Here is a 14,649-nt window from a genome sequence, read left to right on the forward strand (position 1 = left end):
CCAGAAGGGCCGGATTTATTCTCCCTGCCGCCCCAAGGCCAGGTGCCGCAATGCACCCCCCCTTCCCGCCAACCCTCCCCCCCCCCCCACCAACGGATAATGGCAACCGGATGGCAGGATTAGTTTTATTTTTTTTTATTGTTTTATTTTTTTAAACTTTTTTTATCACATTTTTATTTTATTTTCTTACATTTTTAGCTTATCGTTTACTTTTATTTTTTTTTATAATTTCTTATTTTTTAATCATCTTTTTATTTTATTAATTTTTTTTTCACTTAACTTTATTGCTATCACACAGGAGCTAGCTAACAAGCCCCTGTGTGATAGCCTTTGGAGGTGACAGGCTCTCTTTATTGACCCTGTCACCTCTAATACAGGAGTTCTAGCACTGTGCTGGAACTCCTGGGACGGATGAGATGGGAAGAGCACAGCTCTCCCCTCTCACTGTATACACAGAGCGGCAGAGATAGTTTTAACCCTGCCGCTCTGCTCCCTGCATCGGCGGCCAGTGAAGAGAGACTCGCCGGGATCACCTGTAAACAAAAAAACGGCTTCTCCACACTAGATTTAGTCCTGCCATCTCATAGCAGGACTAAATGTAGAAGGCAACTTACCGCCCGGAACTTTATGTTCCCGGCATCGGGGGATTCCACACCGCTGCCGCCCCTCTGCGCCCTGCCGCCCCGAGGCCTGGTGAGGAATCCGGGCCTGCCCTCCAGAAGGAAGGACAGTGTCGGCACCAATTGAGAGATGATTTTAGGGTCTACAGCTGAGTGATACACAAATAAGATACATTTTTGTCAATAAGGTACTTGAATGTATTTTTTAGGATTTAACTCCTGAGTTTAGTGTCCCTTTAATTGTATTAACAAAAGCAGGAAAACCATGGAGAGAATGCACATAGATTAGGAGAGGGACAGTTATACGGGCACATAGGTAAGGAAAATGAGGAGAAAGACATCGGCAGGGATAAGAAAAAAGCCAAAATGAATACACATCTGTGTTCTGCGGATAAGGGAGTGTGTGTGTGTTCGTTCTGTAAGGGGGATACCTGTATATATGATCTGTAAGGGGGGCACATGTAATAATCAATGTCAGTATCTTGCCATCTTCACTTTCTGTCTGATTGCCACAAGTGTGGATATCCCTGGTTGTCCCCATTGGAAGACTTCCCCCGGACAAATAAGGAGGGTGAATCTCCCTAACGGGGATGCAGACAGCAATAAAAACCTGACAGGGATTCTAATCCCTTTCCACTCTATCCAAAACGAAGTGACTTTTGTCTTTAGAGCAGATAACTTGCATTACAAAGGAATGTTCCCATGCAGTCTTCTGAGGCCAGAGCAGATGAAGTGTACTTCTGGCTCTGCTATTCAGCATCAGACCGGTGTTCCGGTAGTTTTCTGGACTTCCATTCTAACGAAGTCCAGGATTGCTAGAAAAGCGGCAGGCTGCAATGATTGCTCTGCTCCATACGATGCATACATACACAGCTCTCCGGGGACTTTTCACTGCTTCAGTCGTTCTCTTCGCTGCATCCCGTGTTGCTGAGGATACCAGTGTTGCAGCGGTTGTCATGGTGACGGCAAATGAACCGCCTCCAGAGCAGCAGCGGTTACTTAATATAGACTTATACACCAGCAGCAGGAACCCCGCCGTAATATTGTGGTTCTGTGAGCTAGGCCCAGCTTTATGTATAACAGTTTATTAGGCTACAGCATCTCAGAAAATGTTCAGCGCAGAAAAAGAGGTCAAAGCCGCTTTGTACGGAAAACTATACCTTCTCAATATGGCTGCTGGAGGCGGACAGTACGCACACCAGGAGGTCGGTGACGTCATGACGGTGGTGACGCAGCTCCAGCCCAGGCCGTGTGCAGCGTGGGCTCCCGCAGCCATTGCAGCTCAGAGAGGTCCCAGCAAGAGTGTCACGGCGCAGGCTCGGTGTAGCGCAGCCGCTCTGAGGTGAGTGCCCTACCGCGCAATCTCCAGCTATCTCAGCCCTGCTGGCGCAGCCGCAACACGGAGCTCGGGCTCCGGGGCTCTGCCAGCAGCTCCGCCCCGCACAGCGCTGGCCGGGGAGCGCAGCGGGAGCTTGAAGAAGCGGCAGTGGGGCTCAGTAAAGGCGGGGAGGAGGCTGCAGGCCGCGCTAGGCCCGTGCGCTTGCAGTACTTGAGCAAGCTATAGAGAACGAGCGGCCTGAATCCTGTGTCTGGGGATGGTCCCAGGGAGTGCAAGAGAGGGCCCCACATCTCTATATGTGTCTGTGTGCTTTATTCGTGGGACGAGTGTACAGCCATTGTGATAATTATATGCTGCATGACTTGTGGACTATGAATGGGAACAATTCTTTGCTGGGGAGAATGGTCAGTGCCTGGTCACAGCCTGCCACCATAACACTGTGCTTATTATCTCATCAGAGTCCACTTATTGGCTGAATTACAGGCCCTGTATATAATCTATAGGTCCTATCAGCGGGTTCATCACTAGATTGCCCTATAGATTTGCTGCACAATATTATATCATGTCCTGGCCTACTCTACACTGATTATACATGGCAGCAGTTTGCATTCTATTGCACTATGTTGCTGTAAAATATATTTGCTGTGTGTATCAAAATGTCCTTGTTATTGCTTTTGGCAGAGTACAATCACCTACTGAAGTATAGGATCCATATTTACAAATATGGTAAATGTATAATCATTGGCGGATGCATACAAGGGTTGCTTCTGTCTTGTAACTTGGGAAAGGATGTGACAGCGGGGATCAGGTGACCATGAACAACATCTCCATCTTTCCATGTTTACACATTGGGCCCGTTGTCACTGATCGTGTTTATATGATCGGCATTGAAAACAGGGTCATGTGTATGGCGTGAGGTGGGTTGTGTCTAGTGGCGATCGCCTGTCTCTAGCTGGGGGTGGTCACTCCATGTGTGATTACATGCGGGCAGCCACGGCGCTGTCAGCCGGTCATTGCTTTGTGCAGTCTGAGTGGCCGCAGCTTTCCCAAATCACCTGCAGTGTGCGTCACAAAGATGTTAGAGCCTTGTGTGAATGGGGCCTAACATGAATTGTTATAGGCACATATTAAAAGCACTGTCTTGATATGCAGACAGCATTTGCTGCATACAGGAGTAGCACTTGAATGCTAATTTGACACAGGCTCTTGGCTCTCCAAACTGTATCTCCTGTTTCACTTGGCAGTGCAAGAGACTGATAGCGAGCTGTAATTGGAGATGTGGATAGAAGAACATTGTATGATACAGGAAGAATCTACCATGGAACTTTCAAATAATGTACATGGCTCTGATTGGATTAGCATACTGTTGTAGCTTCGTATGATACCCAAAAATAGAAAGTCACTGGCACTCCCAAAATAATTAAGTCAATAAGGTTTTATTGACCCAAGTGATAACACCTCTAAGCAATGTTTCGGGACCATGTGCCCCTCAGGCAAGCAGAGTGTGAGAGTGTCCCTGTTTGCCTGAGGAAGGGGCCGCATGGTCCCGAAACGTTGCTTAGAGGTGTTATCACTTGGGTCAATAAAACCTTATTGACTTGGAGTGCCCGTGACTTTTTCTATTTTTGTACGTTTTGGCGGAGACATCCGTTGTTGCTGCTGCACCCGCCCTGCTGCGTTGGGTATTCTCCGGTACTTTCGTAGGATACCCAGTCTGCACATCTGGTCCTGATATGTATTTTGGAGGCTTCATAGAAGCAACCATTATAAGTTGCCTTTTCACACTACACCCTATGGAGTTCATTCTAAAGGGAACTCTGGCTTTATCTTTAGTCTTGTACAGTTGTATGAACTCCTTGTACTTACTCTGATGTCAGTACACACCGAGATTCTCCCTGTGTGTATTAGAAGCTGCAGAAATGTAGATAGAGCCCACGTCATTTCCTGGCTGGAGGATGTTCTACATCAGGGGTGCCCACAATTTTTGTGTCAAGATTACTTTTTCAAATGACGAGCTACATGAGATCTACCATCGAAAAAAAAAAACCTCCTTCGCTCTCTCTCTCTCCTTGTTCATCCTCCTGGCTGTCTCTCCTTGCTCATTCCTCCTGGCTGTCTCGCCTTGCTCATTCCTCCTGGCTGTCTCGCCTTGCTCATTCCTCGTCTTCTGTCCTGGCTGTCTCTCCCCGCTCTCTTTCCTGGCTCACCCTGCTGTATTTTGCAAACCGTGTAGTGCAACGGGCTGTGGAAACTAATATTCTTTGATGTAATGCATAGCACTTCAACCACCTGTATCCACCAGAAAGTGGTCGGGGAGCTTGGCGCAGCAGACTCAGGCTAATAGGTAATCATGTGTGCACAGCTAAATAAATATACCAAAATGGAATAAAGGGGCCGCCATTCACACCCTTCGTGATCTACCAGTATCAGCTTTGAAAGCTACTGGTAGATCATGATCTACCTAATGGGAACCCCTGTTCTACATCATCTAGTTCTGGGGTGGGTAAACTCTGGCCCTGCAGCTGTGCTGCAACTACAAATCCCATAAGGCATTGTAAGACTCACAAGTATGACTCCCAGATCAATGCTGGGATTTGTGGTTTCCCCACAGCTGGAGAGCTGGATTTTGGCTTCCCCTGGTCTACTTCTTTCCTCCCCAGCCTGACTGTCCCTAGCCCACCTCTCTCATTTATTGGCTTTCAGTTCTTTCAATCCTGGAAGCTCAGCATCACATGTGGGTTTTACTAGGGTGGTCTGCATGCAAATGTGTCCTGCCTAGGAATGCCCACTACTCCAGATTGACTTCCACCCATCAAGACATTTTATTATTTGTATAACTTCTCCCAAGAGCCAGCCCACTGCTTGCATCAGGGCTCTTGACTACTGAGGCAAGATGCCGTGATGTTTTCAGGAAGCAATGTACAACATCCTAGCAGCGCCTCCCATCATGATCCGCCTGCATTACATAGAGAAGCACAGATACCCAGTGATTGTCACTGGATCTAAAATAAGGTATACAGGGAAATGTAAAGGCATTATTTAAAAACGTCATAGGGAAAAGGAGGAACCAGGGAAGGCTTAATATGGACCAGGGGGGGCCCTCCAGCTGTGGTGGAACTACGAATCCCATGAGGCTTTGCAAAATTCTCACAGCCACAGACATGACTCCCGGAGAGAGATGCATCATGGGATTTGTAGTTTCACCACAGCTGGAGGGCCTGGAGTTTGACCATCCCTGATATAGACCTATTAAATGTCAGCCTTTAACTGAGTTCTAGGTGGATATAAGACACAAATTAATGTAGGTCAGTGTTCATTGATACATGAATGTGTGTTTGTTTTTGTTCTATTTAAGTTGTGTAGGTGCCTGAATTTGACCTGGCATCAGCTTCTTGCATTCCCCCATACAGCAGACCTGGGGGAGGAAGAAGCAGCACAAGGAGCCAGTCAGTAAGGAGGAGGGAGCAGAATGCAGATGAGCTCATCGGTCTACTGCTTCTCTGTTCATTGGCTGGTCACTGGCTTGGACGAGGGCCAAGACCTTAAAATGTCACTAAACTGCATTAGAGAAAAATCGTGTCTCTTCTCCTGCCAGACAGGGCTGTGTAAATCCCAGAACTGGATGGCTAGAAATACTTCCCAATCGGCATGTTACACTCCCTTCATTACCAGGCCATATTTCATTTTTCAGCGTTGTACAAGTTTGGCTGAGAATTCCTCCGTCACACAAGACTATAACAAAATTTATTATTTTTTAAAATTTATATCAGTTCTTGGGACAAATAGAGCTGTCTTTTATTGGTAGTTAATAACCACTATTTATTTTTCACTATATAAATTAAAAAAGACCAAAACATTTTGAAAAAGCCTGCTTCTCTTATTTTTATTTGTAAATCACAGCAAATAAAAATGTCAGGACAGTTTGAAAATCCCCACAATTACCCCTTTGGGAAAGACACTCCAAGGTGAGCTGATTTTTCTGCCACACTTTTTTGGAAATGCAGAAACATGGCGGTATTGAGGGGGTTAAAACATGGAGTTTGTTAATAGTGCACAAAATACAATAAATGTACAGGTCATGGAGGGAGGTGAAGAGGTTAATTTACAGGTCACGTACAGTGGGAGGATTGTGATAAAGGGGTTAATGTATAGATTTGAAGGATAAGGGAGGTGAAAGGGTTAATATACAGGTCAGAGCATAGAATGCATCTAAAATGAGCAGGAGGAAAAGAGGGGGTTAAAAGGCTTAAAATTATTAGATTTTTTTTTTTTCTGCTGCAGCTTGTTTTCACTAGTAAGTAATGAATGAATGAATGACTCGTACATTCATTACTCCCCTTGCTCTCCCTTGCCTCTGATGGAAACATTTGTCTTGTGATGATCACAGGACACAGAGCTGGTCTGATCCTCCATGTCTAAAGCCACTGTTCTTCCATGTCTAAGGACAGTGGCTGCAGTGGCCGTGCACACACATTATCTGTATATCCTCCCAGAACAATGCACCAGCAGGCCAGCCACTGTTCGGTCCGCTGGCAAACTGTTCTGGGAGGACATATAGGTAATGCACAGTGCGTAGTACATTAACATGCGTTGTGATGGGGCAGTCCAGTCGTTTGGCTTATTTCATTTCCATGGATTTAAGCAAAACGTTTTTTTACTAGAGGTAAAGTTGTCCTTAAAGAGCAGAGATCACACCAACAAAGTCCCAGAGAAGAAACCTTTAGAGGGCTTACCTTCCCAGCATCTCCAGTGTCTGAGCTATAAGATTTGCCTGTTTAAAACATCTTGGTAGACATAAATATTTCCCTTTTATCCTTAATAAACCTCAATTATGCATTTATTGCATTGCCTTTCTTTTCTTCAATGATATCAAAGTAGAAAGCAATGTGCATATGAGAGGACTTGTCATTTCTAATTGCAGATTGCACCTTTCCTAACCATAGTCAGTTAAAGTTCTTGAGCAAGTAACAAAATGTCGGTGGTGAATTGTGAATGTGCAGATGCCTGTGGTCACTTGAAATGGCTCATTATTCACAAGCACTAATACCAGCTTGCTTTGCCTTTTCCTGTAGTAAATCTGGCATTTAATACACTGTTTGTTTGGGTGCTCGCAGCACTTGTCCTTTTTAATTACTGCGGCAAGCAAGAATGCTGATTGAAACTGATACTGAAATATTGTGGTCCATTCACACTGGCAGTATGGTACAGTGCGCTGTGTCACTAAAGATGGCGCAGGTCCAATTTTGTTAACCTATTTTCATTACTATCCAAAGGGGGCTGACAAGCCTCCAAGTGCATAGTGAGCGGCTGGTACTCTTCAAGGAAGGTCTAGTGGACCCCTGGTTCCACTCGCACCATGTCCAGACCAGAACGTCTTTTGTCTGCACCTGAAATGCATCCCAATGTATTCCTATGGTATTTCTGGACTCTGTTCACACCAGTGCAGTGGGGAGAAAATTCTGCATGCATTATTTTTTGTTTGGTCTAGAATGCACCAAAACAAATGTAAACACATGAAAAACTCACTGCACTTGTTTGCAGATCTGCTCCGAACATGGTGTAAACAAGTCCATAGCCCATTCTGACCTGTGGGCTGCTGCAGCTGTGAACCCAGCTCGGAGTACTTTGGAATTTTATTCTATCACTATCAGGGGCGTAACTAGAAATCCCAGGGCCCCATAGCAAAATTTTGTATGGGGCCCCGTGATTTCTAGTTATACCCCTTGCGGAGCCCACTTTAGATCCCACACAGCCCACCTGAGGGTGACCCTGCAGAGCCCACCATAGACTCTCTATGGTGGGCTCTGCAGGGTCACCCTCAGGTGGGCTGGTCGCACTCCTTACCTGTCCACCCCCTCTTCCTCCGCAGTCGCTGATGGGCCCCGCCTCCTCCGTTGCAGGGCCTGCCTCCTTTGCCAGGCCCCACCTCCTCCCCTGCTGCCAACCACGGGCCCCGCCTCCTCCACTGCCGGGTTTAGCCTGCTCCACCGCCACTGCTGTCTCTCATTGACTCTGGAGAGGAACGCGCTGCTGCACAGATTACTGTCAGTGATCTGAACCGCAGCGCATTCTTCTTCACAGCCACCAGGAGAGGATGCCATAGCGACCCAGGCTGCCCGCACGGCATCTGGCCGGGCCCCACTGTGCCCCGGGCCCCACTGTGCCCCGGGCCCCATAGCGGCCGCCTGGGTCGCTATGGTGATTGTTACGCCACTGATCACTATAATCCGCACTTCTGCTGTATAGTATATAAAGTTTCAAACAGCTTCTGTGCTCTCAGTAATTAAAATCACTGAGTTGCCTACTTCCTCTCACTATCAATCCTGATTTGCTCTGCAGTGGTCTTGGTCTCAAAGTAGGCAACATGAGACCAAAAGGGGTGATTGCAGTTTTCATCCTAGGTGGTTTTAGCTGGGGGTTTTTATGGCTGTAATTGCAAACAAAGGGGTATCTACCAATTATTGATTTAGAAGGCAAGAGGGTGTTTATGTAATCAGCAGATGTATGTATTTGTTTAACTTTTGTTTAATAATAAAAAATATTTAGCAGTTTCAAATATGTTGTCTAAATGAAGTGATACAACGCACACACATGCTGTAAATATGCACATTACTGTAATACTGAAGAGCAGTATCCCAAGCTGGCTAAGCCTATGCTACTCCATTGACAGTATAAAGAGCTAATGCTTTTTCTACACACACTACAAGTGATACCTGCATTGCTGAATGTAAGCAGAATAAACTTCAGCTTTAACAATCTAAAAGGGACCAAATAAGAGAAGTTCGTTGTTAGGATTTATATACCCAGAATGGACACTTTGACATGCATACACACCCATGCAAGAGCTGCATGGCATTTCTTAGGGTGAGTTTCTTGATCGTGACAACAGCGGGCCATGCCTGTGTAATATGTGGTAAAATGATCACTTGTGGGTAGGGCTGCAACTAACGATTATTTTCATAATGGATTAGTCGGCGGCCGATTACCCCCCCCCCCCCCCCCATCTTTTATTTAAACTAAAATACACAAATGGAGTGTTACAAACATAAAGTTTACTTCAGAATAAAATGGTATGCACTTTTTTTCTGCACTCGCACCACGCTGAAACGCATGGCATTGCAGTACTGCGTGGTCCGGTGCAGGTGATCACACTGCAGCCGGGAGGGGTGTTTGGGATGCCATTGAAATTAATAGCACCACACGCACATCCAGAAGCAGAATTTGCAGGCCAAAACCAATAATGGAGCTTGCCACCATATTAAAATATATATATAATATATGCATATTGGTCAGAGAATTATTGCACTCTGGTGCACGCGGCAATACCTGACGTGTAGCGCAATCATCCTTTTTCTACGTAGGTACACCGGACTTGTGTTTCCATTAATATGTGTGCGATTTTGGGGGGTATTTTTTTAATTAACTTTATTTTTTACTTTTTCCCACCTCATTGCTATCACATAGGGGGCTTGTGAGTCCCCCATGTGATATCACATTGGAGGTGACAGGTTCTCTTTTTCTCTTTAAGGTGACAGTGTCTTTTAGACCCCTAGTGTCACCTTTCCACTTCACTGGGGAATGACAGCTGCCTACTAAGCCAGCTGAATGTCAACACAGCAGGCAGTGGCTGGGAGCAATAGCCAGCCTGATATTGGCTATTTGAATCGCAATAACAGGCTAGCTATTGCAACCGCCCACCGCAATAGCTAGCCTGCTTCACTGGGGAATGTCATAATTATATATAATATAAGGCCAGTCATCAAGTGAGTTAGCGGGGGTAGGAGGAAACAGAGCCCATGAGACACCGGCTCCCAGCAGGGAGGAGAGAAGCAGAATCAGCTAACCACTAATGAGAATCGTTGATGATGAAATCGATTCATTGTTGCAGCCAGCCCTAATTTATTTATAGTTTTCAGACTTTGAACACTAAAATTAGGGATGCACCAATACCATTTTTTTCAAGACCGAGTATGAGTACCGATACTTTTCCTCGAATACTCACTGATACCAATTACCAATATTTTTTTTGTGTGTGTATGTCATGTGACAGTTTTTCTAAAACAATGCAGACTAATTATTTTAGGGCAGTGGTGGAGAGCCAGGGGCCGGTCCCAACTTCAAACCCTGTGCCCCTGGTAGCTCTGCCACTCACGCCAAGCTGTAGACGGACCACAGATCTCATTATACAGCATTGCAGAATGTCATCAGCTAGAGCGAACTACAAATCCCAGCAATGCCGAATGGCAACCTGCTATAGAGGACTACAAATCCCAGCAATACATTATGCAGCAGTGCAGAATGGCATCGGCTTTCCAGAAAAATATTTTCAGATTCCATCTTATTTCCATCCACTTCCAAAAAAAAAAATACAATAATTCCTTTCCTAGTTTAGGATAGGAACAATGGGAAATGTATACAGTGAAGCCTGGTACCGTTGATTATGGCTATGGACATTTCGTACATAATTCTTAGACAAAACTTTTTTTTTTAGTAGAAAAGTATAACTAGAGGTGCACTGAAAGGAAAAAAAAATGTCGGCCCGAAAATGTTTTTTTTCTAACTTTTTAAAACTCAACTCCCTCCGAAGGTTTTCTATGGGGTTGAGATCTGGAGACTGGCTAGGCCACTCCAGGACCTTGAAATGCTTCTTACGAAGCCACTCCTTCGTTGCCCGGGCGGTATGTTTGGGATCATTGTCATGTTGAAAGACCCAGCCACGTTTCATCTTCAATGCCCTTGCTGATGGAAGGAGGTACACCCTCTGTTTCTGCTGGTAGCCATTGACACCGACACAAAAGATAATCGGAAATCCAAAATTTGTGTTCACACATAGTGCAGTAACCTGCGTTGGATCACACTGTATCAATGTAGGTCACAGCTAGGACACTTAGAAAACAATTGTTTTCTACTTGTTTCATTCACACTACAACACAGTGTGTGATGTGCTGCGATAAACTGCAAACATGGTGCATTTTATCGCATCACCTCGCACCCCACTGTCATGCAGGGACCTGAATGGAGTATACACATTGTACACTCCACATAAAGATGAAAAAACAAGTAAACAGTGACCGTCCCAGTAGTGTGCGATACAATGTACACTGCTGGAGCTGTCACAGCACACTAGCCTGTCTGCTAATGCTAGTGTGAATGGGCCCTAAGGGTGCCCCTGAGCAGCTTGATCTCAATTAGCTTGAATTTCATCTGATTTTTGCTGAAGAAAGTGGATTTAAATGGTCGAATACGTGCCTGTGATGTGTTTGGTCAACTTAACTGAGAAGAGGGAACTACATGAGCCAGTTTTAATCTGTCAAGTGTGGAGAAATCTGTCTGTCTTATCTTTTGGCAGCCTTAGGCATCTGAATGAAAAACTCCTAAAAGTTATATTGCCCTTCTCGTCTAAATAAATACTGGAGCCTCCTGTTACCTGTGTTTTGCTTATTGTGCTTCATATGCAGAATAAAGCCCTTGGTTTTTTACACTATTGCAGTTTTCAGGGTCATATCCTTTATTCTAGAGCTTCACTGACTTTTAAACTTTTATAAAGAAATTACGATGTAAAAGGTTGTGTGCACGTTAAAGAATAACTAAGCGCAAAAACAAAACTGGAGCAGACAATCTGGAGCAGTTGGCCATGGCAACCAATCAGCTTCAATCTTCTTCTTTTTTTTTTTTTTAAAGATTAATGGAACAATTTGAAGAGTGAAGCTGGTTAATATGGGTAACTGATCCCGATGGACAAAATAATATGGCATGCTGGAGCCAGTTTCTCCAACCCTGGAGCCAGTAGTGTTTTTTTTTTAGGGCCCCAGCTCCATTGACAAGTGTAGTCGCAGGATTACCAGGTAAAAGAGGGGGAAAAAAGCATGTAAAACAAATGCAGTCACCTCAACTAAGGACTGGTAAGCTAAATATTTTTTTAAAGTATGAAATAAGACAATTTTTGCATAATGTTTTTAAACTGTAGCATCCATTTATTGGTGCTTATGCTCTGCAAATACTTGAAGCCCTATGTAAAAAGCTGAAAAGATGTGTAAGGACCCATTCACACATCCATTTTCATGCAGCAAAACTCATGCATTTTGCTGCATGGAGATGCATTGCAAGTAGGAGTCCCATTATTTCCTACGTGGCTGGTATACATCAATGTGAGGCAGTTAAATGTGAAGGGTGAAATATCTGGGCCTATTCCCACCTACACATGTGCATTATCGCGGGTGCTGCCTGTACACGGAATAGTGTGAATCCAACCTTCATTTCACAGCAACTGATCAGGTTCTAGCAGTGTTTTTACCATGCCATGAAAAAGAATGACAGCAGTTGATTTTTACCCTAGTTTCATAATGGACTTGATTTGTAATGTTTTATTATAGTATCTCTTATGATTTCTGTTTACAGTTGGCAACCATGGAGGATCATGCAGTTACACAGACGGATAATCTGACAACCATTGAAGCGCACACTGTGGCTCACTCTGTAGCTCAACAAGTACAGCAAGTCCATGTTGCCACATACACAGAGCACAGTATGTTAAGTGCTGATGAAGATTCTCCATCCTCGCCAGAAGACACATCTTATGATGACTCTGACATCCTCAACTCCACTGCAGCCGACGAGATAACTGCCCATCTGGCAGCTGCTGGTAGGAGCGAAGTGCTGATAAATAATGCCAGTTCTGCTTAGTCAGAACATTGTTTTTAGCTAGTATTAGTGCTTGTCAAGTAATGCCTTTTGCATTCAAATGCAGGGCCTACTCAAGCACATGCGTTTAGAGACAAAACACAGCAAAAGGCCGCGTTTCACCTTATTTGCCTGCAGGGCAAATGCATCTCTGTAGGAATCGGCTACATGTCATGCAAGTGTAACGCAAAGCAGGCTAAATGCAGCTTCAGAGCTGTCATCCACAATACACCGTTCAAATAAATGCAAATCTGGTGATATGCATGTTGACATGCATTTGTAATGCAGTTAAACACCCCCCTTCCACATGAGCTCTGTTATCTGTTGCTTCATTGTCAAACTCCAATGCATAATGAGGAAGCAATCTCAACACACACACAAAAGTCAAAATAAAAAAATACTTGCACATTGTGATACATTTTACATCTATAAAAATGTGTTCACAATATAAAATAACACCCTTTAGTTCAATTTTATAAACTGTTTGTGTAATCTCCTCTACAATGAGATGTGTGGCTCAGAGTAGCCAACGCTTTCAACCAATCGCCAGTAGCTGCAGCAAGGGTTTGTATAAGGACTACATCTCCCAGCCTGCTTTTCTCCTGCTTGGAGAGGATATGTTCAACCCTCTTTACAGATAGCACAGATGTCTATGTGACACTGAGCATTAAAATGAAATCTGTGCAAAACGAATCATCAGATGGAAAATGAGAGATCAAAAGGAAACAAACACATTTAACACGACTTTGCTAACCACTTGTGTGCCTAAACGCTCTTACACACTAACCACTTTTATGTAAAATCCAAGAGAGCTGATAGAAATCAGACAATCCGAACCCAAACATAAAAAAAATGCTTTTAGAACACACTGAAGGAGGATTGTACAGTAAAGGGTGAAAAATTGCGGATGTGAGTTCGGACATACCGGTGGAAGTTAGATGACAAACTCTACCTGTTATAAATCTCGGGTGATTCAAAATGTGCCTATGATGAAAAATTGTCAGCAGTGGCCATCTTCAATTAAAACTGCCTGTCAACATTATTAGCAGCTGAGGTTCTATGCAAAGCTCAATGTTTTCTGTGAGTTACAGTGGCCAAATGACTATCTTTAATTCATCAGTCCAGAAGACCTGGGCTTTGTCTATATGTCCAGTGACTTTTCTTTGCTGTCTAAATAGAGAGCAAGCAATGTTTCTGGTACGAGAAAATATATATCAAAGCGCTAAAGGTGTAACTAATAAAAGACTTAATGTGAAATTTTAGGTTTAGGCGGTCTAGCTCTAAAACAAGTGATGTGTCTTACATGGAATCATAAAAAAATTATATAAAATAAAAATTAAAAAATAAGTTGGAGACCGTTTGGATGAGGAGGCTTCCCTTGCACCTTGTGCCCCAGAGACTCTGGAGGTGGAGATAGAGTCTGAGTGAACAGCAAGTAACACGGGTGCCAGATCAGACACAGGAACACACTGAAGTCTTCACAGGAACACACTGAAGTCTTCTTCAGTGTGTTCCTGTGTCTGATGTAGGTTTCCTGTTCCTGTGTTTTGACCTGGATATTCTGGTACGCCTTCCATGCAGGCTAAATGAGTGCAGTTTTTCTTTCTTTTTGTAGATGCATGCACTTTGACCTAATCTGTTACAAGAGTTACCTACAGATCCTGCGTTTACATTTTTGGGTCCATGGTGACGACTTTTTGCCTCAGTTGTTTAGAAGTCAACGGCGCTTATTATTTTCCTTACAGTGGAATGACAACTGATTTCAAATAATCTGCCAATCTTTTTAAATCCCTTGCCAGACTCCTAAGCGTTCACAGCTATAGTGTGTGCATCCAATCAACGCCTATCTTATATAAAGAGAAGATAAATATCCATCTTTGGTGCAATGGGATCTTTTTAGTTAAGGAGCTATCATAAATCGTCAGTTTTCTTAGCCATGAGTTCATATTTTTGGAGCCAAGTTATACTTTGACAGGAAGGTTTCATAATATATATATATATACACACACA

At 44.1% G+C, this 14,649-nt stretch overlaps 1 protein-coding gene across 1 annotated transcript in view; it reads left to right on the forward strand.

The window, feature by feature from the left end:
• The first annotated feature begins 1,878 nt into the window (after positions 1–1,878).
• Positions 1,879–14,649, forward strand: part of NRF1 (nuclear respiratory factor 1) — a 47,895-nt gene continuing 35,124 nt past the window's right edge. Inside the window, exons 1-2 of the mRNA XM_018565842.1 lie at positions 1,879–1,962; positions 12,358–12,601. Coding sequence (XP_018421344.1) covers positions 12,367–12,601 — 235 coding nt within the window. The 5' untranslated portion in view covers positions 1,879–1,962; positions 12,358–12,366. The remainder of the gene's footprint in view (positions 1,963–12,357; positions 12,602–14,649) is intronic.

This window comes from Nanorana parkeri, unplaced genomic scaffold (assembly GCF_000935625.1).
Source record: "Nanorana parkeri isolate BGI_ZX_2015 unplaced genomic scaffold, ASM93562v1 scaffold26, whole genome shotgun sequence".
In the NCBI taxonomy this organism is placed as follows: Eukaryota; Metazoa; Chordata; class Amphibia; order Anura; family Dicroglossidae; genus Nanorana; species Nanorana parkeri.